The 22,129-nt window shown below is 37.5% G+C and overlaps 1 protein-coding gene and 1 non-coding gene across 2 annotated transcripts in view; one reads left to right on the forward strand and one right to left on the reverse strand.

Annotated features, from left to right (window-relative positions):
• Positions 1-396: 396 nt before the first annotated feature.
• LOC122089504 (SWI/SNF-related matrix-associated actin-dependent regulator of chromatin subfamily A-like protein 1) overlaps positions 397-22,129 on the forward strand; it is a 58,113-nt gene continuing 36,380 nt past the window's right edge. Inside the window, exons 1-5 of the mRNA XM_042659261.1 lie at positions 397-462; positions 18,435-18,486; positions 18,640-18,731; positions 18,823-18,878; positions 19,054-19,129. Of these exons, the coding sequence (XP_042515195.1) occupies positions 397-462; positions 18,435-18,486; positions 18,640-18,731; positions 18,823-18,878; positions 19,054-19,129 (342 nt within the window). The remainder of the gene's footprint in view (positions 463-18,434; positions 18,487-18,639; positions 18,732-18,822; positions 18,879-19,053; positions 19,130-22,129) is intronic.
• On the reverse strand, positions 5,416-5,523 carry LOC122090291. Its single transcript, XR_006143530.1, has one exon. It is a non-coding gene; the product is annotated as a small nucleolar RNA R71 (small nucleolar RNA).

A 22,129-nucleotide genomic window follows, 5' to 3' on the forward strand; every position in this document is an offset into this window, starting at 1 on the left:
ATGGCAGCGCTCAACCGCACCCTGTTGTTCATAGGTATGGGGATAGGTAATGCAGTGTTGGATTCCAAAAGTTGAGAAATATTGGGAAAGGGAGCGAAACTCACCACCCCAATCAGACTAGATGGATATAATTTTGCGGTCAAATTGGCATTCAACCATGGTCTGAAATTTGGGAAAATTTGAAAATACCTTTGACTTGGTGACCATGGGGAAGTACCATATGTATTTGGTATGTTCATCAACCAAAATTAAAAAATAATAAAAACCATTGCTAGAAACAGAATGCGAGGGACCCCATACATCAGTAAATAACAAATCCAAAGGAAAAGAACTACGGGTGAATGTTTCCTTTAAACTAAGCCTACAAGCTTTGCCAAGTTGGCAAGCGGTACAAAGATGACTAATTTTATTGGAAAGACAGGGAAGCTTATGGATGTGGAGAATCTGATGAAGAACTCTATGGTAGGGATAACCGAGACACTGATGCCATCCATCTCACACTGTACGTTTAGCAATATTGGAAAAGGGCAATTGGAATGACATGGGAAGGGTGTAGAGACCACCATTATTTGGACCTGAAAATAGAGTATGCCTGGTTTTCTGATCCTTGACAAAGAAACAAGAGGGGTGAAATTCAAAATAAACATCATTATCACGAGTAAACCGCTGAATAGAAAGTAAAGATTTGTTTAGAGATGAGACATGGAGGACATTAGAAATATTGAATTTACAAAGTGGGGAAGAGAGAGAAGTGGACCAGTATGAGTGATAGGGAGGCCCTTACCATTTCCGACCTGTAACTGATCTTGTCCAGAATAGGTATCATAGTTAGAGAGAGATTGGAGGTCAGGGGTAACATGGTGAGTTACTCTAGTGTCAGGTACCAGGTAGAGGGCGGTGGGGTGGCATGTAGGGATTTGACTGGGTATGATAGGTAGAAGGGGGATTCCAAGGAGGGTTGGGCCACTGAGGGTAGGTGGTCATGGAAGAGAGATAGGCATGATAGGATGATGGGGTAGGGGTAGGGGTGGGTGGGCAGTAGTAGTAGGTAACAATGGTGTGGTTGGTGCGGTTACAAATTGTGTAGAAGAGGCACCCTTGGCCCTGTTGAGAGTAGCGCCCCCCACGACCCCGTCCATTGTGGTTGCAGCCTCCACGATCTCTATTAGAACCACGATCAGAGGACAGGGAGCTAGATTGGCCAGTCTGCATCCCTTCTTTGGGTGGGTTTGCTCACCTAGTTGGAAGAGGTGTTAGAGTCGCTGGATGGAGTGTCAGTGAGCGTAAGCTTCTTCAAGGATGAGTTGACGAGGAACTTGTGGTTGAGAAGCAGGGTAAGGAGATCATCATAACAAACTGGGGTAGAGCAACCCAGTAGAGTGGGAATAACCTCATGGAGATTAGAGCGGAGGGCTCTGAAAATATGTATATTAAATTCAGTAATTTTCAAAAGTTCACCTATTGCACTAAGTTCATCGGAGAGGCACTTTGCACATTGAAGAAAAAAGGACACACATTCCTCAGGATTGTGCACAAGGTCCTGAAGGGCCATGTGAAGTGAGAGAATGCATGTTGTAGACACGAAGGCGTAGGCGGTGGTGAGAGTGTTCTATATGGCCTGACTGGTTGGCATACCAATGACAAGAGGGAAAACTTCCTCAGAGAGGGAAGCGATGAGCAGACTACAAATGAGAGCGTCTTGTTGAAGCCATGCCGTAGCAGTGCTTGGATCGGATGGGTAGGGTTTAGAGCCATCGAGGAAACCAAGCAAATTTTAACCTTCAAGGAAGGGTTCGAATTGAGTTTTCCAGAATAAAAAATTATTGGAGGTGAGTTTAATGAGGAGGTAGTGATGGGCATTAGGGATAGAGGTGGAGTGGGGCCTAGAGGAAGAGGGAGAAAGAGAGAGGGCGGGTGTTGCTTGGTCACCCCTGGGAGTGTCCTTGGCGATGGCCATGGAGGGGGAGGACGGCTATACTCGGTGGAGCTTTTATGACTCTGATACCATGCTAGAACATGATTTGGGGTTTTTATATTCTGTTTATTCCATTGATGAAAGAGTGTTTAAATGCACAAGACTTACCATTCACATGTGATATGGATCCTTGACGTACCATTCACATGTGATATGGATTTTGGTATACAAGGTAACATAGGATGTGAATCCTAGTGTACAAGGTAAGAAGAATATGTTAGAATATCCGATGGAAGTACTACATTAACTGATAGTTTGGAAGATACAGGTCCTACAATACCATATACCATGTGGGTCTTAGGTACCTGCACATGTTTATTCTATTATGCAGCTCATGTATTTATATTCTAAAATGAACCTTAGATAAAGGTAATGAAGAAAATGGTTTTTTAAGAATGGCTGCTCCCCATCTATACTAAGTAGTTTGGATCGATATTGATGAGAATGATCCAACCTACTATTATATACAGCAGATCAGCCAACAACCTAGCAAGATTTGGCTTTTGTCCTTAAAGTGTTGTTTCATGGGAGATCAGGTTTGCATTACTATTCTTAAAATCCAAGGGAAGGGAGAGGAGAGAGCTTGCACTACTAAAGGAAAAATATTATATATAATAATGGTATGAACAACATGTATAATAGTTGCCACATGATAAGCACATTTATATGTGAAATCTAGCGTAGTAAAACATACATTTTACATATTTAGAATGAAGCTACCTTGGGTTATACTCTCTTTTTGCAGGTTTTATATTTTCAAGGCTTTAAGGACTATCAGACGCTATATCTCCAATTTTACACGTAAAGAGGTCCTATTTCTTTCATGGTTGCGAAGAGGATGAAATTCTGAGCAAGATGGATGTGTTCAATTGCAAGTACACATTCGTTTGGTCAACCGTACAAGTGATTATTCTTTTCGGGTCAGAAAAAAAAATGGATCAGAACTGAACCGAGATGCAGAACCAACCCATCTGCAGTTGTTCCAAGGGTATAAGGAATATTCTAAATGCCAAGAAGGATCGATGGACCACATCCTTAAGTGATTGAAGATTTGTTTTTTGTAACAACAACTACCTAGCGTAGTTGGTGAGTTGTGGTGTGCAAAATCCCTTGTTTATTAGGAGGTCTCAAGTTTGAACCTCTTAACTACCATTTTGTTGAGTTTTTTATTTTAGAAGATTTTCTCTTTCCTACTCATCACTCAAAGGAGATCGGCCAAAGGGTTTCTTACGCAAGAGGAGAGAGAAATAAAGATATAAAGAGAAAAATAGAAAAAAGGGAGAGCAAATAGGAAAGGAAGAAAAAAGAAAAAAAAATTAAAAAAATCGTCCAAGATGCTTCCCACGTTTGAAGAAGAGAAAAAAAGAAAAAGAAAAAGGAAGCAAAATCGTTGGAGATTCCCTACTTCCTACAATTCTCTATCTTCTCTCTCCTCCACCTCATTAACAAGATAAAAAAAAAATATATATATATATATATATATATTTTTTTAGAAGCTAAAATCTTTAACTTCCCTCCTCCATTCTCTATATAATAGAATTAACATAAGGGAAGGAGGCAATTCATTCTTCTTCTAGGGTTTTTTGTTTTTTAGTTGCTCTATCTCTTTCTCTAGCTTTAGTTCTAGGTTTATGCTTTAAACACTTTTGTAAGTTCTTTTTATTCAATTAATGCAAGCACTTTTGTTTTTGATTCGGTCTTTTATTTTTATTGTTTAAGCAATTCAAGTTGTAATTTTCAAGTTCTAGTTCTAGGCTTAGTTCTAGGTGACAAGAACAAGCTATGAAGTATGTCTTTCGAGTTCAATTTATTTTTTTCTTTAGATTTGTTTTCTCTAGTACTAAAAATTTCAGATTTGGTTTATTCCAGATCTAGTTTTTAGTACTGGTAGTATCTCAAATCGATCAAGTTTTCAGTTCAAGGGTTGAAGTTCAAGTAAGTAGGCTCCTTCAGTAGTCTTCTCTCCCCCCTCTCATTCCCTCTTCTGACTACCCTTTCTTTCTTAATTTAGGATTTTAATTTCAGTTGTTACATTATTGCTATCCCTTTTCCCCAAGGTTCATGGCTAGTGTATGTGTTGGTTTTACCCATCCTAACCATAGAACCATCAATTTATTACTTTTATTTTAATTGTCTCCCTTTCCCTAAAGCCAAGTAGAGTAACCCTTGTAAGAGTGACTCTCTGGTCAAGTAGGGAAGCTCATATTATGATGCAACCCCTAGGCTAAGTAGAGAAACCTACTTGTGAGTCTCTCTCTTGCTTTATCCCCTTTCTTTTACTTTATTTTTCTTTCAGCATTTTTTTTTCTTTATTATTATTTTTTTGATTATGTGGGTTGTTTTTTTTTAGTTATTTATTTTTTTAATTTTAATTGCGTGGCTTGTGTCTTTAAATTCTTAGATGACGAATGGTTAGGATGTTATTTTAGATACATATGTTTAGGACGGTAATTAGAATTAGATCACAACCATTAATTAGTTCACTTTCGCATTATTAAAAGAAAAAAAAATAAAGTGATTGCTCTCCCTGTGTTCGACCCGTTGCTACACTGATCCATACGCTTGCGATTACATTTTAAAATTTCAAACAAGTTTTTGGCGCCGTCGCCAGGGAGACAGTTTCATGTTATTTTTTGCTTTCTTTTGTTAAATCAGAGTGCTTTGATTGCTTTGTTTTGTTTTTTCATTTTTGTTATTGAATTCCTGAGAAGAATAACTTGCAATAATAGTTGTATCGGTAGAGGACGTCATGCCTCACAGTATGATAAAGACAGGTTTCACCCTGTAGCAGTACCTCAGGAATTGACCTGAGCAACCCCGGATCCCTTCCGGTAAGCTCCCAAAAAGCCAAAAAAAAAATCAAAAAAATCATAAAAATCAAAAAAATCAAAAAGGTTTTGCTATCCATTCTTTTTGTGCTTATCTTACTCTAGTTGTGGGTAGTTTTCTGTTGCATGAGTGTTAGGTGGGTACGTAATACTAAGAATCGGTTAGAAAGAAGAGATCCAACAAGTAGTGACCCTATACATTTACTCTCTTTAAAACCTTTCAATATGGGAGACCAACATCAAAACCCTTTACCTAAATCTGTAAAAGATAGGTTTTACCCTGCTAGAACAACCCAACCTTCCTGCATAGTTCTACCACAAGCCCAGGGTAATAATTTTAAACTCAAATCTCAATACATCACTATGTTGCCCCACTTCCATGGGTTGACCTCTGAGGATGCATACCTATTTCTAAGGGAATTTGAAGACGTATGTATTCTAATTAAGATCCAACAGCTTTCTGATGATGCTGTTAAGCTTAGGTTTATCACTTTTGCATTAAAAGACCAAGCTAAGAAGTGGTTGTATGGTTTACCCATAAATTCCATAACCTCATGGGAACAGTTTACAGTTGTCTTCCTTAAGAAGTTTTTCTCAACCCACAAGACCGATAAGCTTAGAAGTGATATCCTTCAGTTTAGATAAAAGCCTAGTGAGTCCTTTTTCCAAACTTATGAAGAGATTCAAGGATCTACTCCAAGAATTCCCTCACCATGGCCTAGACTTATGGCTTTTATGTCAAATAATTTATGAGGGTATTGATTACCCAACTAAACAAATGATAGATCTATATGCCCTGAGGGATTCACATCATTTACAGATGAAGGAAAGGCATGTGAATTTTTACTTGACTTAGCTGACAAAACCCATGAGTGGGAATCAACCCAAGAGAGTGAAAGAACCATAGGAGAAAAATGATATTTTGTAGATGGGATAGTAGACAAGGAAGCCCATTTAGATAGTCTAATCAAGAGAATTAAGGCTATTGTTCCTAAAGAGCCATCATCAGTCAATTTGGTTAAGATTTGTGCTTGGTGCCAGTCCCCGGGACATGTCATAGAAGAATGCCCCAACACCTCTGGGGGCACTTCTAATGATAGTGTTAATGCCTTATACCAGAATAATCCATATAGTAACACCTACAATCTAGGATGGAGAAATCACCCAAATTTCTCTTGGAATCAGGGCAACCAAGCAAGGCCTTCCAATTTCCATAATCAAGGTCAACCTGGACTCCAAAGGCCTCCCTTTTGCACAACAATATTTTTTCCAAAATACTTTTCCTAGGTCAAATATAGGACCTCAGGCTAGTTTTCCTAAGGCCCCTCTCCTATCATCTTATCAGCAACCCTCTGGCTTTACCAACACTGGAGAAGCAAGTAGAATAAGTGACTTGGAAAAAAATATAGCCCTCCTCATGACAAGCCATCAAAATCTTATGAGAAAACTCACCCAAGTTGTCTCAATTATGCGTGAGAGGGAGAAAGGAACTTAACCTAGTCAGCCAGAGCCTAACCCTAGGCATCATCAGCCTGTTAGTTCACAAACACCAACTAATGCACCACTGAATATAGTACAAGCTCAGACCCAACAAGGGCCATCTAACCAATGTAATGTTGTTTATGCCCTTAGGAGTGATAGAGAGTACCAACAGAGCATTCCTAAATCTTCTCCATCTATTTCTCCTGTTAACTCTCCTTCAGTTGAGGACACAAGTGTGCCTCTTATTCCAGGTTCATCTGATGAACCTAAAAATTCTTCTAAAACTAAAGATGATTTGGTTGAGGAAACAAAAAATGATTCTTCTGAAAAAGGACAAATTCCTAACAGTCCTGAACATTCCTCTTTTAGATGCCATATCCCAGATCCCCGCCTATGCAAAGGTACTAAAAGATTTGTGTACTCACAAACGTATCACTAGTGTTTCCAAAAAGACATTCTTGACCAGTAACATTAGTTCCATAATTACTCAGCCTATAGCAACCAAGTATAAGTATCTAGGGAGCCCTACCATATCTTGTGTCATAGGCAACACCTACATTGAGTATGCCTTACTTGACTTTGGCGCAAATGTGAATCTTTTACCTTATTATGTGTATAAGCAACTTGGATTGGGAGAATTAAAAGCCACTGGAACTACTCTTCAGTTGGCAGATAGGTCTATTAAGATTCTTAAAGGGATGGTTGATGATGTCTTACTAAAGGTGGGGGAATTAATTTTTCCTGTTGATTTCATTGTGTTAGATACCAAGCCCTTCTCAACCAAGGATGAGATCCCAATAATTGTAGGAAGACCATTCTTGGCTACCAGTAATGCATTAATTAACTACCAGAATGGTTTCTTAAGATTAACTTTTGGTAACCAAACTATTAAGTTTAACATGTTTAGGATAGGAAAGCAACCACATATAGAAGAAGAGATCAATATGCTTGAAGATTTTCTAGAATTTTCTGATGATTTAGTTACCAACTTGGATATTGATTTTGATTCAGAATTCCAAGAGTGTATGGATGAGTTGGATGATGATAGTGAAAATTTCTTTTCTGAAGTCTTGAGTCTTCACACACCTATGGAGCCCTTATGACCCCTTTCCAATTCCATTCCCAAACCTTCCATAGTTGAGCCTCCTAAGCTAGATCTTAAGGAGTTGCCATCTAATTTTAGGTATGCTTTCTTAAGGCCTGACCAGACTCTTCCTGTAATAATTTCTTCAAATTTGACTTCTAGCCAGGAAGAGGAGTTACTTAAAGTGTTAAAAGATAATAAGGAAACCCTAGGTTGGACAATGGCTGATATCAAGGGTATAAGCCCTTCTATTGTGCAACATCATATACAGGATCATGGAATAATCCCTTCTATTGTGCAACATCATATACAGGATCATGGAATAATCCCTTCTATTGTGCAACATCATATATAGGATCATGGAATAATTTATCCTATTTCTGACAGCTAATGGGTAAGCCCAGTTCACGTAGTGCCTAAGAAGTCTGGTGTGACTATAGTTCCTAATGCCAATAATGCACTAATTCCAACTCGTGTCCAATTAGGGTAGAGAGTGTACATAGACTACAGGAAACTTAATGTGGCAACCTGGAAGGACCACTTCCCATTGCCATTCATTGACCAGATGTTAGAGAGGTTAACTGGACATGAATACTATTGTTTTCTTGATGGATATTCCGGCTATAACCAGATCTCAATTGCTTTAAAGGACCAACATAAGACCACTTTTACATGCCCATATGAAACATTTTCTTATAGGCGTATGCCCTTTGGGTTTTGCAATGCCCCTGCTACATTCTAACAACGCATGATGAGCATCTTTTCTGACATGGTCAAAAAATTCTTAGAAGTATTTATGGATGACTTTTTAATTCATGAGAATTCCTATTCTAATTGTCTTCATCATCTTTCTCTAGTTTTGAAAAGGTGCTTATCTAAGAATTTAGTTTTGAATTGAGAGAAATGCCATTTCATGGTTAAATCTGGTATTGTTTTAGGCCATGTAATATCTAAGGAGGGAATTAAGGTAGATAGAGCCAAAGTAGATTTAATTGATAATTTACCACCTCCTCAATCTGTTAAGGACGTCTGGTCTTTTCTAGGCCATGCAGGCTTCTACATAAGGTTTATTAAGAACTTGAATCAATTAGCCTGACCTCTCACTTCATTACTTTCCAAAGATCAAACTTTTAAGTTTTCTAAAGAGTGCCTAGAATCCTTCAAACAACTTAAGAAGGAGTTGACCAATGCGCCCATTGTTCAACCACCTGTTTGGACTAAACCTTCTGAACTGATGTGTGATGCTTCGGATTTTTTCATAGGAGTGGTTTTAGGTCAAAGGATTAATAAGTTGCCCACTGTCATTTACTATGATAGTAAGACCTTAAATGATGCACAACTCAATTATATAACCACTAAAAAAGAATATTTAGCGGTTATGTTTGCATTAGAAAAGTTTCGGTCTTACTTAGTTGATTCACATGTGGTGGTGTATACTGATCATTCTACTCTCAGATACCTAGTTCAAAATAAGGATGCCAAAGCCATCTCATTAGGTGGGTTTTAATTTTGCAAGAGTTTGATTTAGAAATTAGGGATAAAAAAGGAGTTGAAAACCTAGTTGCGGACCATTTATCTAGGCTTCCTAATTCCTTGACTGTCGATTCTCCAGTGAACGAGAATTTTACAGATGAATAATTATTTGTAATGTCCAGTGAACCATAGTTTGCTGACATTGTCAACTTCTTAGTTTCAGGTATGACTCCGGATCACTGGTCCACCTAAGATAAGTATAACTTTCATTATCAAGTTAAGCACTTTTTTTGGGATTATTCTTATTTGTTTAAGATATGTCCGGATCAGATTATCCGACGATGTGTTCCTGATCATGAGCAATATTCTATTCTCTCTTTTTGTCATGATCATGCATGTGGTGGACACTTTGGACCTAAGAAGATTACAACAAAGGTTCTCCAATGTGGATTTTATTGGTCCACTCTTTTTAGAGATGCTTTTGATTTTTGCAAGGCTTGTCCTGCCTGTCAGTTTTTTGGCCAGATCAATAAGAGGAATATGATGCCTGTCAACCCTATTTTGGTAGTTAAGATCTTTGATGTATGGGGCATCGATTTTATGGGACCATTCTCTAATTCCTTTGGAAATTTGTACATACTTTTGACCGTTGATTATGTTTCTAAATGGATAGAGACCATACCTTATAAAACTAATGACCACATTGGGCCATCAAGAAGCTCAACTTTGATTTGTCTGATGCGGGAATTCATCATAGGCTCCAACTATCTGAGTTGGAGGAACTTAGGAATGATGCCGATGAAAGTTCTAGGATTTATAAGGAAAAGACCAAAGCTTTCCATAATAAGCACATTCTGCACAAGTCTTTTGCAATTGGTGATAAGGTCTTATTGTACAACTCTCGATTGTATCTTTTTCCTGGTAAGCTTAGATCCCGATGGGATGGCCCGTATATTATCCATAATGTATATCCCTATGGGGCTATGGAGATTTTGAATCCAGGAATAGGGGTAATTTTGAAGGTTAATGGTCAGCGCTTGAAACCGTTCCTCGAGTTTCCTACTACTGGTAGTGAAGAGGTCATGGATCTCCATGAATCTCTTTACACTGATGATTAGCTTTTAATCAGGTATGACCCCCTTGCATTGTCTTCATTTTTAATTCTTTCTATGCAGTGAGGACATTGCATGACTTAAGTGTGGGGGAGGGAAACCAGTTTCTGCTTTTTTCACTTTGTTTTATTTGTTTTTCTTTTTGTTTTTTTGAGCTTGCTAAAGGATGAAGTTCTACTTTGGCTTTTGGCTAATGATCATACCATTCGGTTGCTTGATGTATGAAAATAAAAGTTTTGACTAAGGCACCCATTTTGAACATATAAAAATCCTGTTGAGAAGAAAGAAATAAGCCTGTGTCTTGAGATGAGACTTTCTTTTGAAAAATAAGAGACCCTTGTTTTATGGTGTTGGACCAGATGTAAGTCTGAGGGTTCCTTGTACTTTTGATTTGGAGTTGAGACATTATTTTTAATTTGACATGAGTTAAAAAATGCAAAATTTAAAATAAAATGTGAAATGTAGTATAAAGAAGAATAAGAGTTGATTCCCTTGGAACTAGACAGGTCATTGTGCCTCAAGAAGTGTGGTGTCTTGATCGAAATTCCTAGAGGGGAAACTTCTGAAAGAACTCTAGCATCACTGTCTTTGTAGGCATATGCAAAAAGCAAAGCTACATAGTAACTTGGGCGTCTGGTGTTTGCTCCACCATGTCATTCAGGACAAAAGTAGTAGAGTAGAATAGAGTTTATTAAGCGAAAAAAAGAGAAAAAAATGTGCAAATGTCATTAATGCTTGGTAATATGTTTTGGTCAAAAACACTCCAACGCCTTAGTCATTGGTTCCCTATTTCTTCACAAGTGGTTTTTTACCTTAAGATAAGGATGTTTTGGAAGAGACGAGGTGAGTTCCAAATTAAGAAATATGCTAATGCATGGAATTGATAAAGGGTAATAAAAGTTCAAGTGTGGGGATCCCTTGTCAGAAAAATTATCTTTGCTCCGGATCGGTATGGGCCTTACCTTTAGCCAAGGTTGGGATTTATTTATTCTGAATTTTGGGTGTATATTCACTGCAAACACCCACGAGACACAACTCGTCCACTAGAGGTGACCTAGGGGTTTAAAGGCTTGTTGCACATGCTAAGTGCAACCGTGATTCCTACAAAAGTGAGTTAGGTTTTTGGTTTTTATTCTTTTTCATTTTATTTTACTCGAGGACTAATAAAGTCTAAGTGTGGGGGAATTCTGATGAGTACATTTATGTGTGAAATCTAGGGTAGTAAAACATGCATTTTACATATTTAGAATGGAGCTACCTTGGGTTTTACTCTCTTTTTGCAGGCTTTATATTTTCAAGGCTTTAAGGACTATCAGACGTTATATCTCCAATTTTACACGTAAAGAGGTCCTATTTCTTTTCATGGTTGCTAAGAGGACGAAATTCTAAGTAAGATGGACGTGTTCAATTGCAAGTACACATTCGTTTGGTCAACTGTACAAGTGATTATTCTTTTCAGGTCAGAAAAAGAATAATGGATCAGAACTGAATCGAGATGTAGAACCATCTCATATGCAGTTGTTCCAAAGGTATAAAGAATATTCTTATGGACCACCTCCTTAAGTGATTGAAGATTCGTTTTTAGTAAGAACAACAACTTAGCGTAGTTGGTAAGTTGTGGTGTGCAAAATCCATTGCTTATTAGGAGGTCTCAAGTTCGAACCTCTTAGGTGCCATTTTGTTGAGGTTTTTATTTTAGAAGATTTTCTCTTTCCTAATCATCATTCAAAGGAGGTCGGCCAAAGGGTTTCTTACGCAAGAGGAGAAAGAAATAAGGAAATAAAGAGAAAAATAAAAACATGGAGAAAAAATAGGAAGGGAAAAAAAATAATTAAAAAAATCATTCAAGATGCTGCCCACATTTGAAGAAGAGAGAAAAAAAAAAGGAGGAAGCAAAATCGTTGGAGATTCCCTACTTCCTACTATTCTCTATCTTCTCTCTCCTCCACCTTATCAACAAGATAAAAAAAATCTTTTTTTTTAGAAGCTAAAATCTTTAACTTCCCTCCCCCGTTCTCTATATAATAGAATTAACACAAGGGGAAGAGGCAATTCATTCTTCTTTTAGGGTTTTTTTTAGTTGCTCTATCTCTTTCTCTAGTTTTCTCTTTCTCTAGCTCTAGTTCTAGGTTTATGCTTTAAACACTTTTGTAAGTTCTTTTTATTCAATTAATACAGCACTTTTGTTTTTGATTCAGTCTTTTATTTTTATTATTTAAGTAATTGAAGTTGTAATTTTCAAGTTCTAGTTCTAGGCTTAGTTCTAGGTGACAAGAACAAGCTATGAAGCATGTCTTTCAAGTTAAATTTATTTTTTTCTTCAGATTTGTTTTCTCTAGTACTAGAGATTTCAGATTTGGTTTATTCCAGATCTGGTTTTTAGTACTGGTAGTATCTCAAATAAATCACGTTTTCAGTTCAAGGGTTGAAGTTCAAGTAAGTAGGTTTATTTAGTAGTCGTCTCTCCCCCCCCTCTCATTCCCTCTTCTGACTACCCTTTCTTTCTTTCTTTAATTTCAGTCGTTACATTATTGCTATCCCTTTCCCCCAAGGTTCATGGCTAGTGTATGTGTTGGTTTTGCCCCTCCTAGCCATAGAACCATCAATTTATTGCTTTTATTTTAATTGTCTCCCTTTCCCTAAAGCCAAGTAGAGTAACCCTTGTAAGAGTGACTCTCTGGTCAAGTAGGGAAGCTCATATTATGATGCATCCCTCGGGCTAAGTAGAGAAACCCACTTGTGAGTCTCTCTCTAGCTTTATCCCCTTTCTTTTACTTTATTTTTATTTCAGTATTTTTTCCTTTATTGTTTTTTTTTAATTGTGTGGGTTGTTTATTTTCAGTTATTTATTTATTTAATTTTAATTGCATGGCTTGAGTCTTTAAATTCTTAGATGACGAATAGTTAAGATGTTATTTTATATACATATATTTAGGACGGTAGTTAGAATTAGATCACAACCATTAATATGTTCACTTTCGTATTATTAAAAGAAAAAAAATAAAGTGGCTGCTCTCCCTGAGTTTGACCCGTAGCTACATTGATCTGTACGCTTGCGGTTACATTTAAAATCTCAAACAACCATCATCAAAACACAGCTCGGGCATGGTACAAGATGCTTCCCCGTAGAGTGAAGGAGATGGTTGACTCATCTTAACTAAGTCGATTGGCTTTCATAGAGACTAGGAAGTTCAGGTCGGCATTGGTAGGGGCCCTGATGGAGCGGTGGTGGTTGAGTACCCACTCCTTTTATCTTCGTACTGGCGAGATTTCCATCACCCCCTTGTGCTTCTATACCTTGACAGGCATACCATTTGGAGGAAGGCCCCTGGCCCTTCGAGACTCAAACAATCAGTGAGTTCATAGACTTGACAGGCATAGATATCGAGGATGATCAGACACATATCCGCCTTGGCAAATTCAATGCATGTTAGTGGAGACTGGCCTGGGGGTAAACCCTTGGTAACATTGCACAGGTGACCCGTTCTTTCCTTTTGTTCTCTATGGGTCAGTGTGTCTTCAGTGACCTCAGAGGTGGGGTGGACATTTGCCTGGTAGCCTTCTTTCGTAGTCTTTGGGAGGTAGATTCTTGGGATTGGGGCGGGGCTACCTATGGATACCTTTTGCGGACCCTGGACTTGTTATCATATGGATACCGGGGCCTCAAGGGAGAGGGCTACATCCTCCAGGTAATTTCTCGTACTTGTAATCATTTCTTTTCATTTGGTCGCATTTCCTTACTTTGATTTTTAAAATTAGCCCTGGTGCTATGAGTATATGGAGATTATAGCTCCCATACTAAAGGATCCTCGAGCATCACCCTTTCCCATAGCCACGAGATGGAGAAATAGTTAGGTACTTAGGGGCCGGCTCAATCCTCTAGGGACCAATGCTCGTTCTCTCCTGAATGGTCTTACGGAGGTAGGCAACATTTGTCATTAAATTTCTTTTGTCCTGTGCCGTGCTTACATTTTCTTGAATTTTCAGGTCACTTGGAGACCGTTCCAGCCTCTTACATTCCCAAACCTTGATGAAGTTGCTCAGGCTAGATATTTATCCGAGAACCAAGTCCTATTTAGGGGTATATAGGGCCACACTTGGTATTTAGGAGAGAGAGAGTTATACCTCAATGGTCTGATTCCAATACACGCTTCTCTCCTTTTCTCCCTCCAACCACCATGCATTGTCTGGAGTGTATTCCTATAGACCAGATCGAGAGACTGACCGATGAAGTATGGGATGATTTATTCCTTGACCAGGATAGAGACTACAAGACCCTTCTTGAGGAAGAGATGTGCACCCCTCTTGGCCCTGACGATCCAATGCCATGTTGCTCTTCCTTGAGTATCGCCTTCATGCTTCAATTTCTTTTTGTTTAGCCTTGATCAATGTTCTTTCAGGGGAGAACACAACGTGTAGACCTTTCTACTGTTCAATCACATGTCAGTGCTATTGGTCCATCCCAAACTGGACCTTCTAATAGTGCGGGTGGGTCTCTTAGGATAGCTACCATCCCCTTCCACGGCTTCCCAGGTTGGTCCTATCCCAACATAGCAAATCCTAGCATCCCTCATCTTCTAGGGCTGCCTACTCCTTATGTCTATTGTTTGAAATTTAAAATGTAACCGCAAGCGTACGGATCAGTGTAGCTACGGGTCGAACACAGGGAGAGCAGCAACTTTATTTTTTATTTCTTTTAATAATGCGAAAGTGAACCGATTAATGGTTGTGATCTAATTCTAATTACCGTCCTAAACATAAGTATCTAAAATAACGTCCTAACCATTCGTCATCTAAGAATTTAAAGACGCAAGCCATGCAATTAAAATTAAATAAATAAATAATTAAAAATAAACAACCACGCAATTAAAAAAAATAATAATAAAGGAAAAAATAAAAGCTGAAATAAAAATAAAGTAAAAGAAAGGGGATAAATCTAGAGAGAGACTCACAAGTAGGTTTCTCTACTTAGCCCGAGGGATGCATCATAATATGAGCTTCCCTACTTGACCAGAGAGTCACTCTTACAAGGGTTTCTCTACTTGGCTTTAGGAAAAGGGAGACAATTAAAATAAAAGCAATAAATTGATGGTTCTATGGCTAGGAGGGGCAAAGCCAACACATACACTAGCCATGAACCTTGGGGGAAAGGGATAGCAATAATGTAATGACTGGAAATAAAAATCCTAAATTAAGAAAGAAATGGTAGTCAGAAGAGGGAATGAGAGGGGGGAGAGAAGACTACTGAAGGAGCCTACTTACTTGAATCAATGCTTGAACTTGAAAAAAAAAAATATTGCTCCACGGCTCGTGATCTTGTTACCTAGATCTAAGCCTAGAACTATAACTTAAAAAATTACAACTCAATTGCATAAATCATAAACATAAAAAGAACTGAATAAAAATAAAAGAGTGCTTGCATTAATTGAAATAAAAAAAAAACTATTACAAAAGTGATTAAAGAAAAGATAAAGAAGAACTAAAACTAAAGAGAGAGCAAGAGAAAGAGAGAGCAACTAAAAAAAACTAGAAGAAGAATGAATTGTCTCCCCTCCTTTTACATGAGTTGTATTTATAGGGAATGGGGAGGTAGGGTAACAATTTTCTCTTTCCTAAAAGAGAGAAACCCACAATTGATTGTGAGATCTTTTGAGACCAAAAGTGCTAAGGTGGAGGAGAGAGAAGAGAGAAATAAATTTCCTATAATTTTTTTTCTTATTTTCTTTCCTTTTTTATCTAATTTATTTTTCTTCTTTTTTCTCTCTCCTAGGGACGATTTTCTTCCTTCTTGCTTTATGTGATTTGGACAATCTTTTGGTGGATGATGATGTGGAGGAGAGAGAAGATTTGGACAATCTTTATTTCTCCTCTTTTTTTTTCTTTCTTTTTTGTTTCTTCTCTTCTTGCGCAGGAACCCTTCCACGATTTTGCTTGCTTCTAATTTGATGTGGAAATCCCTTCCATGCCCTTAGTGCTTTAAGTGAGTGAAAAGCAGGAAATCTTCAACAAAATCTTCTAAAAAAAAACAACCATAAGATTTGAACTTGAGACCTCTTGGTGAGCAAGGGAATTTTGTACACCATAGCTCACCAACTACGCTAGGTAGTTGTTGTTACCAAAAACAAATCTTTAATCACTTAATGATGTGGTCCATCGATCCTTGTTGGCATTTGGAGTATTCCTTGTACCTCTGGGACAATTGCAAACAGACTGGTTCTGCATCTCGGTTCAATTCTGATCTATTATTCTTTTTCTGGCCCAAAAAGAATAATCATTTGTACGGGTGACCAAACGAATGTGTACTTTTAATTAAACACGTCCATCTTGCTCAGAATTTCGTCCTCTTCGTAACCATGAAAGGAAATAGGACCTTTTTACGTGTAAAATTGAAGATATAGCGCCCGATAGTCCTTAAGGCCTTGAAAATATAAAACCTGCAAAAAGAGAGTAAAACCCAAGGTAGCTCCATTCTAAATATGTAAAATGCATGTTTTACTACCCTAGATTTCACACATAAATGTGCTCATCATCTAGTTTAGTTAGACTTTGAATTACGTAGGAAACTACATTAGTTCTTATTGTTTTTTTTTAGAAACTTCTTTATTCTGAGATTATTCCCTAAGATTTACCTTCCTTTTTTTTTAGTAACTAGTTCACTACTTATGTAAGGCCATTGGCCACGATGGAGGTCAATGAATTTTAAAAGAAAAAAAAAAAGCAAAGATGTTGCTCCTCTCTCACGTCTCCCCTCTCTCTCGCCTCTAACTATTTCCCCCCCTTTTCTTGATCTCTTTCTCTCTTGGTTCCCTCTTCTCTTTCTTGCTATTCCCTCATCTTGTCTCTCTCTATCACTCTCGGTACTGCTATATATTGCTGCAGCCATTAGTCACAACATACTGAGAATTATCTCAGTCGTATAAGCTCCAACGGATTGCTGCTGTTTTACCTCAACTGTTGCTACACCATTGTAACTGTTGCTTGTAACAATTGAAGGCCATGCTCCTTGGAAAGACACCCACCTAGGCTGCTGCTGATCTCCTTTTCAATAATTGGACTGCTGCTGGACATCATCTTAAAAAATCTGGGTTGCTTTCTTTTATTCTCAGATCTGGGCAGCAGGTAAGTAGAGTCTGAACCTTCCCATTCCCCATTGTCCCCTCATTATTTACTTCGTCATCTTCCATTAAAACCCTCCCCTTTCAGCCCATTGTTTGACCATTATTTGCACCATTGTTTTACCTTAGATACTGCTGAATTTCTTATTACAAGTATGATTGATTTTGGAACATATAACATGGTATTTTTATCTATCTTTGGTGCTTAATAGACTAGTGTCATAACCTAATTCTGCTTGCTGCTATGTTCCCTACCCTATGTTCCCCCTTGACACTTGAGTGAATTCATGTGATTTTCTTCCTAGATCATTATTGCTCTTTGTTACTTTGTTCATTGGTCTCACTTTATTTTGCATGTTAATCTTGTTTGCTGAGCTTCTTTTATCCAGTCCAACCCAAGTCCCTTGAGTTTACCCTACCTAGTTAGTTAATCTTGTAAGAAACCTAGTCACTTAGGAACCCCCTACATCAGGGAGCCCCAAATATAATATCGGTAACTGACCCAAGCTGAAACCCGTTTGATCAAGGATGGTCGCTTTGGCAGTGTCTGAGATCCCAGCTAGAAAAATAAGGGACTTAGCCGGGTTGATATAGAGACCAGACAAAGAAGCAAAGTGGTTCAAGAAAATCTTAATGTAAAAGAGAAACATGGATATGACCGGATTATCAATGTAAAAATAGGGTCTTGAACTCGTTATCCAATGAGTTGTGTGATTTTTATTCTCCATATGAGTATGCTAACTCCATATGGACTGCATTGGTGAAGAAGTATGCATTAGAAGATGCTGGCAGTAAGAAATATGTGGAAGCTAATTTCCTTGAATTTGTTATGAAAGATGTCAAAAAGATTTATGCACATTGAATGAGTTTCAAGTTGTGGTAACCAAATCGGCTAAGGAAGGAATGATCTTACTTGATTACTTTGTCGCTGGTTCTCTTATAGAGAAATTACCGGTGTCTTGGAATGATTTCAAATTTAATATGAAACACAAAAGAAATGATTGGACTCTTGATCAGATTATTATCCGGTATCTTGTATGTTTTCCTGAAGTATAAGATATTTCATCTCCTCATATTTCTAGGGGAAAAAAGATATAGATTTTCCTGCCCCACTTTTTGTGGACAATTCTGATACTCTTCAATCATTTCACCATAATATGTGATATCTGTCCCAACATACTAAATACAATCAAGAAGGATATTTAAAACCTTTAATTAGCAGTCAATGCTCAGTAGAGAAGGAAATAGATTGCATTAGTTGATTGCTAGGATAGTTAGGGCTTGAAGGTAGAATTCTTTGCACGGCTGTACTTTGTACCATAATCCACGATTACGTAATTCATTTCACTTTATTTGACACAACAGGTAGATCCTGTGCCGCGATTCTTGCCCAAGTCTCTGGCATTTGAAGGAAACGGTAATTTTCCACACTTTTATCTTAGCATCCCAAAAGCTTCCCTTTCATTTCCGTTCCATGCTTTTTATAAATGCCTATCTTTTTTTTTTAAATTTTTTATGAATATAGTTGGATGATGTTAGCCTTATCTGCAATGTTGTGATTTCATCCTAGAGAATGGCAATGCAAAAGATTTGCCAAAGCTCAGTATCCGGCTTTTCCTTCATTCCAGCGGAAATATTGCTGCAAAGTTCCCATATGATCCTGTAGCGTATCTTCTATTCCCTTGCAGAAATTATCATCTTTGTTTCCTTGAGTTGTATATCTGCTAATATGTTTGAGCATTATCTTATGCAGATACTTGTAGGTGCTTTCCACAAGATCCCTAAAGCTAGTTGGCATGGGAAAGAAAGGTTTTTTTATTTGTATATTTTTAAATTATTCATTCTTTTTGGTGGGGGTGCCTTCCTGTCTCTTTGGGGAAACTCACAAATCTGCATGTGTTTATATGTTATCTTTATATATGTATGCATGTATGGACACTGTAGATTCAGCATTACTATGATGTCTTCCTGATGAAATCTGCAGATTATGGATGTTCCCGATATCCTCTTTGGTATCAGCAGAAAAAGTCGTTTGTGAAATAGATGGTGCCAATGTTGAGGTAATGCACACACATTCATACACATACAAGCATGCAAATTCATACACATACAATGATACAAGCATGCACAGAAATTCATAAAATAAAATTCTATTCTTTATGTTGTTACATTAGTTTTCTGTAATTTTTTTTTTTTGGCTTATTTGTTTTTTGAATTTTGACATCTTGGGGTCAAGGATAATGGTACTCTTAGGGGTTTGGACCAGAGTCCTGATTTTTTTTTCCCCTTTCATGGTTCATTAGAAACAAAGTATTACTCCTACAAATTAAGGGAAGAACGATGTTCAGATATGGAAATTTTACAGAAAATATGGTTTTTGACTTCTGGTGGTGAAAACTGAAGTAGTCTGATTGTTGGAAGCCTCTGTTGCTAGTCGACACCATTAAGTTGGGATATGGCTTGAGTTTGTTGTTGTTGTTGTTGGAAGCTTCTGTGAGAAGATGGGAGAAAGGTCAAACTGCAGTCCTTAAATTTCAAATGTAGGTAAATCTTTAGGTATCACATTACAATATGACACCACACATTTCTGGACCCTTTTAAATTAAATTCTATTACTTGAGATGCATCTTGAGGTGTTTAGAGATAGTCTTCAAATTAATGATTACCCTTGGGAGATGCATCATCTTTAGTTTTGATGCTCGAAGCCTTCCATTGTTAATGGGGAACAGTTCCTTATCCCTTCTGCTATTTCTTCATCAATTCTTTGCAATATACTAGAGCAGATTGAATTTTTCCCAACCTCTCCCTTTCTGTCTTATATTGTCTGTTTTCTGTTGCTCGCTGGTTTTTGAGTTTTGCTGCTGTTGTGGGACTATTCCTGTGCTCCTTGCTGTCCAAGGTGATTGATTGCTGAAATTTTGCCTCAAACTTTTAATTAGAGGAACCCAAAGGAGTGAAATTTTGCCAAATATAATTTTTTGGGGTTAATAAATAATTCATTACCAAGAGGAGATAAATTTTGTCAAATATTGCTATTGCTGTTTCTTCCACTTTCCACTCTTTCTTGTATAAATAATGAGCTAATTTGATGACATTGAATGTTATTGGAACTTTGCTGACCAAATGATTCTAAGATGCTTCAAAACTTGAGGTTGATCCCCTCCTTTTTGTTTTTAAATTTCAAAATCCCCCTAAACCAAGAAGTTTGATGCATGGGCATCTTTATTGCAATGCCGTTATGCATGGTTCAAGGTTTCGACCGATACTGTCAAAATTTCCCACATTTCCACGGTATCCCAAGACTCCGATACCAAATACCATGTGACTTTTAAAAGTCATTGGTTTTAACCAGTATCAACCTAAATTCCCATATTTCGACCGAAATGTGGGAATTTTCGAGTGGACCAATGGGTTCGACCCTTTGGGTGGAACCAGCCTTTATAAATCCTTCTTAAATGGGAAACCAAGTAATGCAGGAGTAGATTACAAGAAACTAACCCCCACAATTTATAAACCCCAAACAAGACAAATACCAATACAAGAGCAAAATACCAAGGGTACAATACCAATACAGGAGCAAAATTAGTCCAAAACCCAACTCGAGAGGAGAGAGAAAGACCTGCTATAGAGCTAGAGAGAGAGAGAGGTGCGGCCAGGTCTGTAGGGCTCCAATTGAACTGCACTCTTGGGCATAGGTAGTCCCTAGGAAGGGTACAAAAACCTAAAAATTTGAAGGACTTCTGACGGTCGGTTGTTGGGATATTCACTTTCTTGAAAATCAGACCTAGGACAGCAGCTGGTAGCCTTGAATGGTTCTTCCAAGATGGATCGATTGATCCACTAATGAGGTGGAACAACCCCTAGCAAGACCAGGTAGATCAGACTTCAGATGGAGGAGATATTGGAGATCGATTGGACTTCAAAACTGGAATTCCTTTGCTGGTTAATTCTGATTTAATAGGGCTTAACATATCTGAAAACTTTCTCTTGGAAATCTCACAACAACAATAATTAAGAATAGAAAATAGTAATGGAAACTAAGAAGAAAAAACAACATGGAGGGTTGAGAAGAAAGATAATAAAGGAATGTGTATCTCACCCCTCAGGTTTTGGGTATCACACCCCTTAAAGGTTTAGGCATCTCACCTCTCAATAACAACTTTTAACTAAAGAGTAATCACTCCATAATTCATTCATTCAAATCTGAGAATTGATTACATAAGCTCCTTTATTTAAAGAGGGCAGAATAGCAATCCTAACATAACTAGGAGTTAGTTTCCAAATAGGACTAGACACTCCTAGTGGGACTTGGACTTATAATAGGACTAGACTAGAACTCCAACATGGAGTAGGACTAGAACTATAACATGGAGTAGGTAACTAACTAGTCATTCACTAATAGGGAAACCTAAACTGACTCAAACTGAAATAACAAAAGAAATAAACTCAAAATAGGACTCTGACTAAACTAATGAATTAAATCCCGTTTTCTTACTTTCTACCCATATTTTAGGACCATTAAAGTGGCCTATTACAAATAAAACCCATGGGATCAAAGGGCCAACACATACATAACCCAACCCAAGGCTTATTTGCAATAAAATAAGCCCATTAAGTAACTCATCTGCATCACCAATCCTTCTTATTTCAAAATTTCGACCCTCTTCCCATATTCCTTCTCTGTGAATTGGCAAACTTGAGAAAACATTATAAATTTTGCCCTTGTGCCATCAAATCTTCATTCTAAACTTGGATCTTGCACATTCATAACAAATCTACCTAAGGAAGGGAGTTTGGACCAAAAATGTAAATCTAATCTTCCCCATTTTTTATAGATATACTTGGACACTATTTGGAATTGATTATTTGCTGCTGAATGTTGAGACTTGAGAGATAACTCACAATTATGTAGTATTATTATTTATTTTGAATCCTTTACATCTTTTTTTTTTTTTTTTTTTTTTTTTTTTTTTTTTTTTTTTTTTTTTTTTTTTTTTTAATATAGAGTATAGATAGAATTTCATATTTTGAGGAGAAATGTTTGAAAAAAATCGTGTTGG

The sequence above is a fragment of the Macadamia integrifolia genome, chromosome 9 (assembly GCF_013358625.1).
Source record: "Macadamia integrifolia cultivar HAES 741 chromosome 9, SCU_Mint_v3, whole genome shotgun sequence".
In the NCBI taxonomy this organism is placed as follows: domain Eukaryota; kingdom Viridiplantae; phylum Streptophyta; class Magnoliopsida; order Proteales; family Proteaceae; genus Macadamia; species Macadamia integrifolia.